We start from the raw sequence: 13,242 nt of genomic DNA on the forward strand, positions 1-13,242 counted from the left end.
GGAAGATCAAGAGAAGCTCGAATTAAAAAGATTAGAAGTGTCGAATAGTAAGGATCCACAGCAGCAACAACAACAACAACAGCAGCTACAACAACAACAACAACAACAACAACAACAGCAGCAGCAGCAACAACAACAGCAGCAGCAGCAGCAACAACAACAACAACAACATTTACAAACCACACAAATTGTTCAACAGACGACCAGTCCTTATACATCTCAAGAATATTTTACCAATCCTGTCTTGTCGGTACCGTCTGTTTCGTTACCGACCTTGCCTTCGCTTCAAGTAACCACTGCGGGTGTTCAAATACATGCAGACATAACGACAGGTTTACAGTTGACCAGTACTCAGTCTCTGCAAAATCAATCATTTAAGAACTTAAAAGAGTATCAAGAAGGATATCTCGAGGGTCTTCGATGCCATTTTCAACCACAACTGTTACTCCAATCTTCTCAGATAAGTAAGTATCGTAAATATAATATGATAATGTTTACTGTTAGCTTCTAAAATATTGAGTTTTCTGGGTACAAACGTGTACGATTGTTTTTTGTTCTTTTTTTCTTTATAAACAGCATTTCCTACACAAGCTTTACCAACTGTAACCGAAGCGACAGGAATAATAGATAGCATACCTCATGAAACGAACGGTTACGTGCAATCAACGACCTGTAGCACTAATCAAGTTCAAGTAGCTACTCAAACTCAAGCACCAGCAACGACGACCGCTGCAACTATAGTTGCTTCGGACAAAAAACAAGTTTATACCGCACCAACGACTGGTAAAGGCAAAAAGGGAAGATACCCACTTTTGTCTCAACAGCAACAATCATGTCAGCAACAACAAACTGCCAATACCCAGCAGCAGCAGCAGGCACCTAATTTTCCCAGTCAAAATTACCATTTAGATCCAACTACAGGTGAGAGGGACTTAAAATTATTTGATCTTATTATTCGTTCGACAAATAATCTCAAGTTGGAATTAACATGTTCGCATTTTAATTATACTTAATATAAAGGAGAAAGGCAAAGAAGTAAAGAAGAAAAAAGTCTTAGTTTGCAATAAATTTGAAGAAAATAGAAAATACAATTTTATATGTGCGTGAAAAAATTCGTTCTTAACGTTGTTGACGCGTTGAAAAATATTTATCAGTATACGACTTGTTGATAATCAAATTTGTTGCTTTAGTTAATTATTTAATTTCTACTTTGTTTTAGTTGCTGGTCAATACACAACAGGTGTTCCAACGGTTGGTGGTTATACAACTAACCAAGTACCGCCTGCACCGTTTTCTTGTATGGATGTTGATTCCGAAACCGACAGTAATCACGATACAGCATTGACTTTAGCATGTGCTGGTGGGCACGATGAACTTGTTGAACTTTTGTTGAGTCGCGGTGCGGATATAGGTAACGTTTTACGAGTAGCATTATGAGATATTACCGTAATTTCCGTAATGTTTACACGATACAGTTATTAACACATGTTTAATTTTCCAGAACATAGAGATAAAAAGGGGTTCACTCCACTTATATTAGCAGCAACGGCAGGACACCAGAAGGTGGTGGGGGTTCTTTTAAACCATGGGGCTGATATAGAGGCCCAGTCTGAACGTACTAAGGATACACCTCTGTCTCTCGCATGTAGCGGTGGCAGAATCGAAGTGGTTGAGCTTCTGCTCAATCGGGGTGCCAATAAGGAACATCGTAATGTTTCCGACTATACACCTTTGAGCCTCGCAGCATCCGGTGGTTACGTTAATATAATAAAGCTCCTCCTTGGTCATGGTGCTGAAATTAACTCACGAACTGGCTCAAAATTAGGCATTTCTCCGCTCATGCTTGCCGCTATGAATGGTCATGTTGGTATGTCTACTATAAAAATATTTTAAAAGAAAATTACTCTTGTCAGTGTGTTAGACGTTTAAGCATAATGAATATTCATTAATGATAACTTGTAGCGGCGGTAAAACTGTTACTGGATATGGGCAGCGATATAAATGCTCAAATTGAGACTAATCGTAATACAGCGTTAACGTTGGCGTGCTTTCAAGGAAGACACGAGGTTGTTAGCCTTCTTCTCGACCGCAAAGCTAATGTAGAACATCGTGCCAAGGTATAGTTTTAATATTTCTTCGTAGAGTAATAGCTTTTAAAATAAATTATTATCTTTATGTAAGTATAGCATTATTTGTTAATATAAATAAATAAGGTATAGACATAATGTAATACGAGGATACAAGCAGAAGGAAGAGTTTCCAGAGTACATATATTAATTGTTAAACAAAACGTTATATACTTATATAAAGTAATAACAGATTGTTACTATTAATCGTGTACATAGTTTATAATTTTTGGTGATTGAAATTTTAATTAAATTAATGAAATCATTTTGAAATGACGTAAATAAATAAATAAATAAATAAACGTGTGAGTTGTACATGTAAATACTTTTCTTAGACTGGATTAACGCCATTGATGGAAGCAGCTAGTGGAGGTTACGTGGAAGTTGGACGTGTTTTGCTTACCAAAGGGGCAGATGTTAATGCTACGCCTGTTCCATCATCCCGCGATACTGCCCTTACCATCGCCGCTGATAAAGGACACTGCCGTTTCGTAGAATTATTACTGTCGAGGTAGAAATGTTTTTATTAATGTACTAAAAATTGTACATTTTTAATACATTTAATTCGAATCCAGTAATAAAATATATATATTTTTTTATAAATTGTGTAGAGGGACCCAAGTAGAGGTGAAAAATAAAAAAGGAAATAGCCCATTATGGTTAGCGGCAAACGGTGGGCACTTGAACGTTGTTGATTTATTGTATCACGCTGGCGCGGATATTGATTCGCAGGATAATCGCAAGGTACATACGAGACAGTTCGAATTCAGTTAATTACGTCAGTTTTGATTGCCTTTGTTATACAGGATGTTCCAGGTTTTAATGTTCAATTTTTGTCAGTATATTTTATGGCACTAAATAAGAGAAAGATATTTATAAACATAGAAAAAGTTTCAACAGAAAAAATTAATAATGAAATGGAACAGAAACGAAATTTGTACAATTTTATAAATTCGATCTTTGATTTTTTCAAACTACATATACAATGGTACTTGCTTCGAATGTGACAAACAAAATATATATTTCCATGTTTTATAGGTATCTTGTTTAATGGCAGCTTTTCGTAAGGGGCACATTAAAGTTGTTAAGTGGATGGTAAATCACGTTACTCAGTTTCCTAGTGACCAAGAAATGACAAGGTACATAGCAACCGTCAGTGACAAAGAACTTCTAGAAAAATGCCAAGAGTGTGTAAAAGTTATTCGAGCTGCGAAAGAGACTCAAGCAGCAAAAGCGAACAAAAATGCGACTATATTATTGGAAGAACTCGATATGGAAAAAACGCGAGAAGAATCGAAAAAAGCAGCGGCTGCTCGCAGACGAGAACGAAAGAAAAAAAAGAAACTCGAGAAGAAGGAGGAGAAGCGGAAATTGCACGAAGAATATAAGAAAAGTGAAGGGAATTACGAAGACAAGGAGGAAAGCGGGAAGAAATCTGGCGACGAAGAATGCGATAGGGCGGACGATAGCGAACACGAAACTGGCGATGATTGCGAAAGAATGGATAGTATGCCATCGCCAGTTAATAGAAGCCCGGAAGACCCTGACAGAGAAGAAGGCGACAGTGGAATCGATGCGAATAGCCAAGGTAGCTGCAGTAGCAACGATGTCAAAGCTAGAGAGAAAAAGAAAGACAAGAAGAAAAAGAAAATTACTAGTCCTATTAACAATGAGAAGGATACATCCCCGCAAAGATCGCCGAAATCTGTAATCGGTCAAAGCTCTTCTTTGTCTCAAAGTTCCATCACTCCGACCAAGTCTCAAAACAACACTTCCGAGAAGTGAGTAGAATGAATCGCGATCAATTTTACGATTAAATTTCATCGCAATACCGACGTTTCTGCAATAATTTTTATTTTCAGAAGACTCATAACTAACGTCACCAACGGAGTATCAGTGTCCACAACTTCTATTACCATGAGTGCCAGATCCTCGACCGTTAATTGCGGTGAACGTAAATTAAAAGGTCAACTGGTGTTCGAGTCTTCGAGACATCCTGCCGACAGAGAAGATTTTGAAGCAACTGGAAATGAAACGTACATGCCTGGCAAAGGCAAAAAATCTTACAATAATCAATATGATGGAGACACATTGAACACTTCTATCAAGACGAACACTACCACTAGTCCCAAGCAAGGTGGCAAGCGCGAGGAAGGCTGGAAGGAAGTTGTACGAAAGTAAGATAACCGATTTTATCTTTACAAATTAATTTAAATAATTGTTCGATTATTGGTTAAATAATTATGAAATAATGATAATAAATATAAAAACAAAAATGGTTCTGAAACAGGGGGCAATCCGATGATTCGGGGAGATTTATGAATTCACCATTCCGTTCGAAGAAAGTTTCTGTTCCACCGAATGCTATTAGTCGGGTAATTGGAAGAGGTGGAAGTAATATAAATGCTATCAGAGGCGCAACAGGAGCGCATATCGAAGTAGAAAAACAAAGCAAATGTCAAGGCGAACGAATCATTACTATCAAGTACGTGCTCGATCATGTTCATTCTTTCGAACTACAGTTTCTAACTGAATACGTAAAGTATATTTTAACCATGTCCCTTCATTGTCTTGTTATTTTCAGAGGATCATCGGATGCAACAAAACAGGCTCATACATTAATAGCAGCTCTCATTAAAGATCCAGACGTTGATATATTGCAAATGCTTCCGAAATCGAAACTTACAGTTGTCACGACTTCCTCTTGGGATAAGACCGTTTCTACTATTGCCGTAAGATCAAATAATGTATCTTGGATGTGAATAAGATTTTCAAACACTTTTATTATTAATTTGTTTTTTAACCTCATTTATGTTTTGATTTTAGTCGAGTAAAGCAAAGTTGGGTCCTGTAAGTAAACCACCTAGTCTAACGTCAAATTCCAATAGTATGCAAATTAATAAATCTAGTTACCCATCGGGAGTTTCTACCGTCAATCAATTGATTCCACTTCGATCATCGTCCACCATTAAACTTGCTGGAGCATTTCCAACACCTTTACCACGTGCAACGGCACCTAGACTCGTTGCTGCAGGTAATGCATTACCTTATTTTCCCCATAAATATTACCGAAAATTACAAGTTTGAATCTCATATTTATTCGGCAGAAAACATTTAAACGCATGTTCTTAACAGATATATGGTAGGGCATTTTAGACTATCTATACGCAACTTATTTACTTGTAATGATAATCGACTGAAAAGTTTATAAGGCCCATATAAATGTTTCATAAATATTGTATTACTTTTTACAAATAATCGAGCACAACGTTTCTTCTTGTTTGCAATCTTGTTTTTCTACGTGTGTAGCCGAAAAACGAGCGCAGGCTGTAGCCGCCCAAATGGCATCGTCATCGAACACGAAGACGACAATGTCGTATACCAGCGCGATCATGACCGCCGGACGAGCAACAAAAATCGTGACGACAAGCACCACGCAAACGTTCGCAGCGAAATTATCCGAAATCACTGCCAACACGCATACATCCACTACCGTGATGCAGTCCACTCATACCACGGTAAATAAGCAGAAATCGTTACAAGCGAATACTGTCACCGTGGTGTCAGCTGCGGCGGCGGCAACGGCTCAGCAGACTTCGTCTCAGCAGCCCATAGTTAGTACATCGCCGAAACACTGCCGACCACTGCCTACTTTATCTGCCCCGCCAACTATGGTCTCACATTACTCTGGAAAATCTACTTATTCGCCCGGCTCGAATGTCGCGATGTCACCAGCAGCAAGCACTGCGATCGCGTATTGTCCTGAAAATTCCATCGCCTCAACCTGTTCGAATTCAGTGCGAGTCAGTCCGTCACCGCCAATCGTATCGCAGTGTCAACAGTTGCAGCAACAACAACAACAACATCATCATCATCATCATCATCAGCAGCAGCAGCAGCAGCAGCAGCAGCAGCAGCAGCAGCAGCAACAGCAGCAGCAGCAGCAGCAGCAGCAGCAACAGCAACAGCAACAGCAACAGCAACAACAACAACAGCAGCAGCAGCAACAACAACAACAACAACAACAGCAGCAGCAACAGCAACAACAACAGCAGCAGCAGCAACAACAACAAATACGGAGTTCGACGCCTATTGCGTCCAATATCCAAGAACAACATCAACAGCAACAACAACAACAACAACACCACCACCACCAACAGCAACAGCAACAGCAAACGAACAATACGCCCCTCGAATATTCTTTGTTCAATGACACTTTCACGAAAGTTACCCAACAGTCGATGTGGGGTGGCCGAGAAAACGAATCTCAAAAGGGTATGAACTTTGCGACCGTAGCTGGAGGTGGAGTTTCCGTAAATACGTCGGGCTCATCGTCATCCAAGTTTATCGACAGCGTACCTCCTCAGGTTAGTATCGAATCTATCTATAATATACAGCGATTTGGTTTCTTCTTTTTCCCTGTAGAATAAGAATTTGTAAATAGAAATATAGATTTTTATTAAAAAAAAAAATAATAAAGTTAACCTTCAAACAAAGAAAAGAAAAGAAGAAATAAAAAGTAAACAGGACAGTTATATTTTCTCCTTGAAACTTAGATTGAGATATTTAGATATAAAGTTTTCAAATGAATATCCTATGTAATAATTGTTCGTAGAACGCATAACAAAGTGCTTTCTCACCTTGTGTACAAAGCAATAATGTGTCACGGAAGAACTATGCCATCCGAATACGACTTATTGTACCTGTTTATTTATCAGCCTCGTTTTATCAAACTTTTTATCTGTTTGCATACACAGGTGGACGCATCGAAAGCTCCCGGATACCGAGGAACAACAATGTGCTCTCCAGTTTCAAGCAAATCGAATAATAGCACAAACACCATTGCAACCAGCATAGGAAGCAGCACATCGTCGAACACGGGGCACAGTCCCATTCAACCGCCTCAGTTTCAGTCATCTGGAAATTATAACGACCATTCTCTTTCGAACAAGCCACCCGGTAGTTTGGCTGTGGCGCGGCCAGTAATGCCTCAGCAGAGTATGGAAATGGGGGCAGCGATGGGTGCGCAATTCAGTAGACCAGTATTTCAAGGCGAGCTGACGTCGCGTAACACTACGACGCATCAACCCCACGTTATATCCTCGACGTCGCAACCAACGTTGGATGTGGGTTTGTTCAAGGCGAACAATGTCAGTTACGAGCACGCAAACGTAAATTCGAGTTTACTGAAGATGGTACCGAACGAAGGGCAGGGCCACCCTCTTTTGCCTTTCCATCCTCATATGCAAAATTTCACGCAAACAATAGCGGCACCGTCTGCTTCTGTAAATACCACCGTCAGTATGTCGAGGTTAAATCCCAGGGCACCGGATTTCTCTAGTTCGCTGCATTTGAATAGCAAACCGCAGGTGACGATGTTCAATGCTGGCTCAGCGGCCGGAATACATCCGAATATGTTTGCAACGGTACCGCCACCACCTCCGTCTGCGATTCAATCAAATAATTTAGCAATGCTCGGAAACTTTCCCCTAGGAAAGTATCAAGCACCATCTCGAGCCACACCGAATACTGGAATCTCTACTAATGGACAAACGCGTTGGCCGTTTGCACCGCCGCACAATAATTATCCACCTCATCAGGATCCGATGATGGGCCAGATAGGCTTCACTAACCATTTGGCGAATATAACCGCACAATCTGGAAGCATCGATTTGATCACGAGCTTGGAGAATGGTGGTTCACCGGCAATATCACCGTCTTCTCCGGCGCAGGTAGCTCAAGAAATGAATCAGCTGAAAATAGAGGATCGCAAAGTACCGCGACCAATTGGTACAGAGAGAGCGTGGAAGAATTACGCAACGGCGGGCATGGGACCCGGCGGCGATGCCGATTCTATCAACTGGATGCTGAACAATGAAAAGCTCGTTGGATCTTGGGCGAGCTTGGCGCCAGGAATCGATAGGCATCAAGTGTTTCGCTCTAACGCAGCTTACAATCGTATATCCAACGTTGACGCAGAACTCCATCAGATGATGGAATCCTCCTTTCAGGTATATTCTTATCGCTTTATTAGTTTCTACTTTGTCAACATTTCCTCGTCTAGATTTCTACTTGACATCACAAATCTATAACGTGTCGATTCTCACGTCGATTTCAACTTCTAGAAATTCGAGGCTGAAAACTTATCTAGCAGAGATGGGCACATCTTTTCTACATAAGAATAGAATTTCATCTGGATAACAATTTATTCGAGACTCGTGAACAAATAGCTATTGCGTAAATGATGAGTTAGGATGTTCCAAAAATATTGTGCATTCGAAACCCTTAAGTGATAATTGCAACGTAACGTGATTTAAAGCACGATGATCTATATGGCTTCTGCCATCTTTTTGAAAGCAATTGCATTTCCTACGATATATTGATTGTTGTTTCAATGCAAAAAATTACACGCATTCACGTTTCATGCTGTCATCAATGTTGAATCATTTCTCGCTCAGAGAAAAATCCAAACTATACATATAGACGAAGAATTATAATTTTGTTTCTAATAATGGTGCAGAAACATAGAAATTTTTATTTTTTTATAGCTTATTTTAAATATAAACAAAATGAATACAATATTTTCGTAATGAGCACAAAAAAAGTTTCTTAACGATGTATTAATACATGTACTACGTTTGAATAGGCGGTTTAAAAATAGCCAGGTAGCATAGTGTCTAAAATATGTAATATTTTCTGAGACACTCTAATAAAACTATCCATTACGTGCACACGCTTGTATTTGTAGTATCGTACGTATGATATTTGTGTGGTGCTGTATGTGATTTTTATATGTTTACCAAAAATGCATCAGCACGTATTGTAAATAGTAAATGGCATCGAATACAATTCGACGATTTTAACAATTTAGAGAAACACAATACATACGGATTTCAGTTGTGAAATCGCTAATCCAAAGGTGTTCCTTGTTGTGAATCTATTTCTATGTTCAAACATATATTGATAATTGTGTTCGCCTTAGGGTCACGTGGATACTCAACAACAGCCGTTCCCGAATGGAAATGCTGCAGCTCTGTCACTAATGCCAGGATTAACGTTATTACCAGGACAATTTGGAACGCCTACGTTAACGGAAATCCCTCCAAACGAACAGAACAAAATGGATCCACCAGCATGGGGAATACCAGATGGTGTACAAGATAAACAACATCCGGTAAGTTGTACACATAAAGTAAGAAGGGAATCGTACGATGTGTTTATGCAGAATCTATATCTGTTTTACATTTTTAAATATTTAAAGTGTCTACATTACGCTGTTTGGCCCGATTATTGGGTTAGTCGAAAAGTTGGTAATTATTTACCATATTAACGACCTCACCACTTTCAATGACCTTGAAGTATGTTGGAAGGAAAATGTCACTGAATATCCTCAACCCATGATTAAAGATCGCCTACACCTAGTTTTGAAATTATAGGCATTAGAAGATAAGAGGAAAATAAAATAAAATATAATTAAGGTAAGTGTACCAGTTAGTTGACCATTTAAGTGAATAATGTCACAAAAACTTATATATCTTTTTTAGTTCTTATGGAATGATCACACCAAATTTATAGAACCACGTGCCAACTGTACCTTTATCATCTTATAAGTTTAGAACTTACTAGATGTGTGATACATATTTATATTGAATTTTCTGCGGGAACTCTTAAGGTGTTTCAGTAGTTATAATCAATCACACCTGTTGACATTGAAAATTCAAGTACTTGACCTCTTTTTGAGTTAACAATTGATCTCGTGCATTGTTATAGGAAAGATGTAAAAAAAAGTAAAGGATATTGAAAGCATTACAAAATTTAGTTCAACAAATAAAACTGTAAACGACATTAATACTTTCAAAACAAGAAAGTAAGTTCGATAGATACGATTAAAGATATAATTAAGCATTTTTAAGGAAATCTTTAGAAAGTTTAACTCAATAAGAGGAAAGACATTTCTATGTTTGTTAGCTTTTGTTCTTATATGACAATGAGACATACTATATTCTTTAACAAACTGTTGACATTTAAAATAATTACTTGTTTCGCTATAACCACTGTTACTGCGTATATAGTGGATGAAATTACTACAAGACCATTACTATTTTCAATAAACATGACAATAAATTTCATAATGATATTAAAGAAGTGCTAAGAAATAATTAACAAATAGAATTTTTTAAAATCGTCAGCATTTTAATGGTGTTGTTCTGTTTCTAAAGTAAAAATGTGCAAGTTTATTTACACTGCACTGTTTCGTGGTAATGATACTGCGCAATGTTTTTATAAGGTTTTCGCACGCTGTTAACACATATTTACAGAATAAGTGAACTTTTGGCAATAAATCATGGTGTCTTTATAGAAATTTTGTCCACTGTATTGTAATTGTTCTGAAACAGTGACATAGTATCGATTGCAGATACCACCGCGGCAGTCCCAATGATGCTATTCTATTACGAATATGACCGTTGAGGCTACTATTTTCAGCCTCTTTCTGGAAGTGTCAACTATTATAGTACATGGTCAATTACTGGTACTTTTACCTCACAATTTATTCTCAAGTTAATTTCAGATAATTATATATTGAAAAATAAGCTTGATCGGCTATTATTTTTCACTCTCGAACACTCGTGAATCTATCCCTTTAAATATATTTCAGAATTACTGAAATCAGTGAGGTCGTTAACATGGTAAACAATTACCAAAAATGTTGTATATTTTGCTTTCCGCCACCTCGTCTTCTTCCTTTCAGCCCCACTAAGCCCCACTAGCCCCACTAGCCCCACTAGCCCCACTAGCCCCACTAGCCCCACTAGCCCCACCAACCCCACTAACCCCACTAACCCCACTAGCCCCTTGATTCAGAAAAATATTCACGCAAAGTATTTAACCATTTGATTTGCAGGCATGGAATAAATGGACCCATTAAAAAGGAAGAAATTTGCGAAGGCAACAAATTTCGTTTCCTTACCTGGGCGATACGAAATAGAACCTGAAACTCAAAGTAGTGAATAGATGGAACTGGAATACGAAGCGTTGTTTCTAGGCACTTAAATTACATTACTACCCTAATTATATCCATTGAAACACGATATTATTTGTCATGCTAGGTGATAAGACGGTGAATCTTTACTACAACTTATTGCTATTATCTAGTATAATTATGCAATCGAAATAATTATGGTACACGGCACGAAAAGAGTTAAAAAAAGAGAAAAAAAAAAAAGAGAAAAACAGAGGCCGCGAAACCGAAACGAAACAAAGAAATTTTAATCATTATTGTTCATCTTCGATTTTCCTTCGGGCATACGCTGCTTCTGTGTACTACAGGATTGTAACTCGAAGTAGGCGGATATCATATTTGACTTACGAAACGACTACAGTTTGTGTCAGACTTCTTCCTATCTTAATCGTTGCCGGTTCGATTTGCCCCATTTACGAGAATTCAAATCTTACGGTATTTGCTATAGACATTCGTGATAATAAATTCAGATACGCATACGATACTACGTCGGCTTTGGCTTCACCCTTAGTAGTAGTTCACTCAAATTAGAACCTTGCATCCTTGGTTTTACTCCTCGAATTTCATGTATCGAATTAAAAAGCTTCGTTTTAATTACGTACGCAAATAGATACACAAAGGCTTCGATCGTAACCACCCGAGTGTTACATACATGCTGTGTCATCTAAATAGTACGTAATGATAAACTAAAAAAATAAAAATATGTATATGATCGTCGTAACGGAAAGAACAACTTTTGTGCATCGATGAACGGCGGAGGGTCAAAGGAGATTTCAAAAAAAAAGGAAAAGAAAAAGGACTTGGGAAAACGTCGAGACCTTGGAAACCTCTCGCCAACTCCTTCGCATTGCCGCGCATCGTTTTCTCTCCCATAAAATATTTCTACGTTTCGTGTCGCGAGAGTACTAGCTCTCCAGTTCCAAGATCAATTAAAGCAGATCGTCGACGTTTTCTATGTTGGCGATGATTCATTGGAACATGGGGGAAAAACGTCGTATACGATTCGTGAAAACTCGATTGCGACAACCGTGCATGAAATTCTCTTTCTGCCCAATGAGACGCGCAACAATTTCGCGACTGCTCTTTCTCGCTTCTGGCGTCCTCCTATTTCTTGTTTCGTCTTTCGTTTAAATATCGAACATGTTGGTTATCGCACGGTCTTCGACGCGAGCAATCACGAATTCACCGAACGCAAAAGACGCAAATACTCCTTGCTATCGGCGCGGGTGGGGGTGTGGGGGTGGGTGGGGGGAGGAAACAGAAACGCATAGAAAGAGGAAAGAAGTTTTGAAACACTTATTATACACGAGAGCACATGCTACTCGGATGAAATAAACACGACCAGGCTTTGAACATGATTCAATTATGATCTTACACACGAAGGGGCGTGAAAACAAAAATGAATAGAAAAAGAAAAATGTTGGCACGAATTAACACGCGCTGTACTAATAATACATTAAATATTATGTATACCGAATCCTATTCGAATCAATGAATATTGTTCATTGTTAAACAGGTAGTGGGCCGCCGACACGTAAATATAACTCCGTGCGTCCCTAGCAACAGTGCTATTATAATACTATTATTGCTGTGGTGGTAATAATGTTTATTATTATATTATGGTTATTATTACACAAGACGTAATTATAGGAAATGGAAGGTAAATAGAAAACGTCACCTGCTGTTTCGGCTGGACTAGTACGATATACTAAATATTCTAGATAAACACTCGATATACATACATAAGAAATGTTCATTTCGATTGGACATTTGAAAATCTTTCTTGGCGGGGATTTCAACAAGTGTTCAATACACATAGCGACGATACTGTAATTGAAACGGTCCCCTACGCGTAAGTTTCGATGAAGCTCGTGGAAATTGTACTAGAGCTTTTGATCTATTATTCCAGGGAGCGCTTCAATTATTCTCTAAGATACGTTGTTATAATTTAAAGCCTATTTTCAAATTTGATTTATGATAATTCCGATATACAACACAAAACTATTATATGACATACAACAATAAAGCAAATAAATGAATAAATAAATAAACACAATTGTTGCATTTGTTATTCTAATGTTCCTTAATCGGTGCTTG

At 38.3% G+C, this 13,242-nt stretch overlaps 1 protein-coding gene across 1 annotated transcript in view; it reads left to right on the plus strand.

Annotated features, from left to right (window-relative positions):
- Nucleotides 1-13,194, plus strand: part of LOC122397350 (ankyrin repeat domain-containing protein 17-like) — a 21,928-nt gene extending 8,734 nt beyond the window's left edge. Inside the window, exons 13-30 of the mRNA XM_043396475.1 lie at nt 1-464; nt 577-921; nt 1,220-1,411; nt 1,502-1,867; nt 1,963-2,117; nt 2,462-2,637; nt 2,738-2,870; nt 3,165-3,907; nt 3,989-4,303; nt 4,417-4,611; nt 4,711-4,858; nt 4,953-5,160; nt 5,436-5,990; nt 6,141-6,493; nt 6,884-8,137; nt 9,109-9,300; nt 9,388-9,420; nt 11,029-13,194. The exon at nt 1-464 is cut by the window's left edge and continues 7 nt beyond it. Coding sequence (XP_043252410.1) covers nt 1-464; nt 577-921; nt 1,220-1,411; nt 1,502-1,867; nt 1,963-2,117; nt 2,462-2,637; nt 2,738-2,870; nt 3,165-3,907; nt 3,989-4,303; nt 4,417-4,611; nt 4,711-4,858; nt 4,953-5,160; nt 5,436-5,990; nt 6,141-6,493; nt 6,884-8,137; nt 9,109-9,300; nt 9,388-9,420; nt 11,029-11,052 — 5,851 coding nt within the window. The 3' untranslated portion in view covers nt 11,053-13,194. The remainder of the gene's footprint in view (nt 465-576; nt 922-1,219; nt 1,412-1,501; nt 1,868-1,962; nt 2,118-2,461; nt 2,638-2,737; nt 2,871-3,164; nt 3,908-3,988; nt 4,304-4,416; nt 4,612-4,710; nt 4,859-4,952; nt 5,161-5,435; nt 5,991-6,140; nt 6,494-6,883; nt 8,138-9,108; nt 9,301-9,387; nt 9,421-11,028) is intronic.
- The last annotated feature ends 48 nt before the right edge of the window (nt 13,195-13,242 follow it).

This window comes from Colletes gigas, unplaced genomic scaffold (genome assembly GCF_013123115.1).
Source record: "Colletes gigas isolate AHSC1104 unplaced genomic scaffold, ASM1312311v1 Colletes_gigas_Sc00001, whole genome shotgun sequence".
NCBI classification, from domain to species: domain Eukaryota; kingdom Metazoa; phylum Arthropoda; class Insecta; order Hymenoptera; family Colletidae; genus Colletes; species Colletes gigas.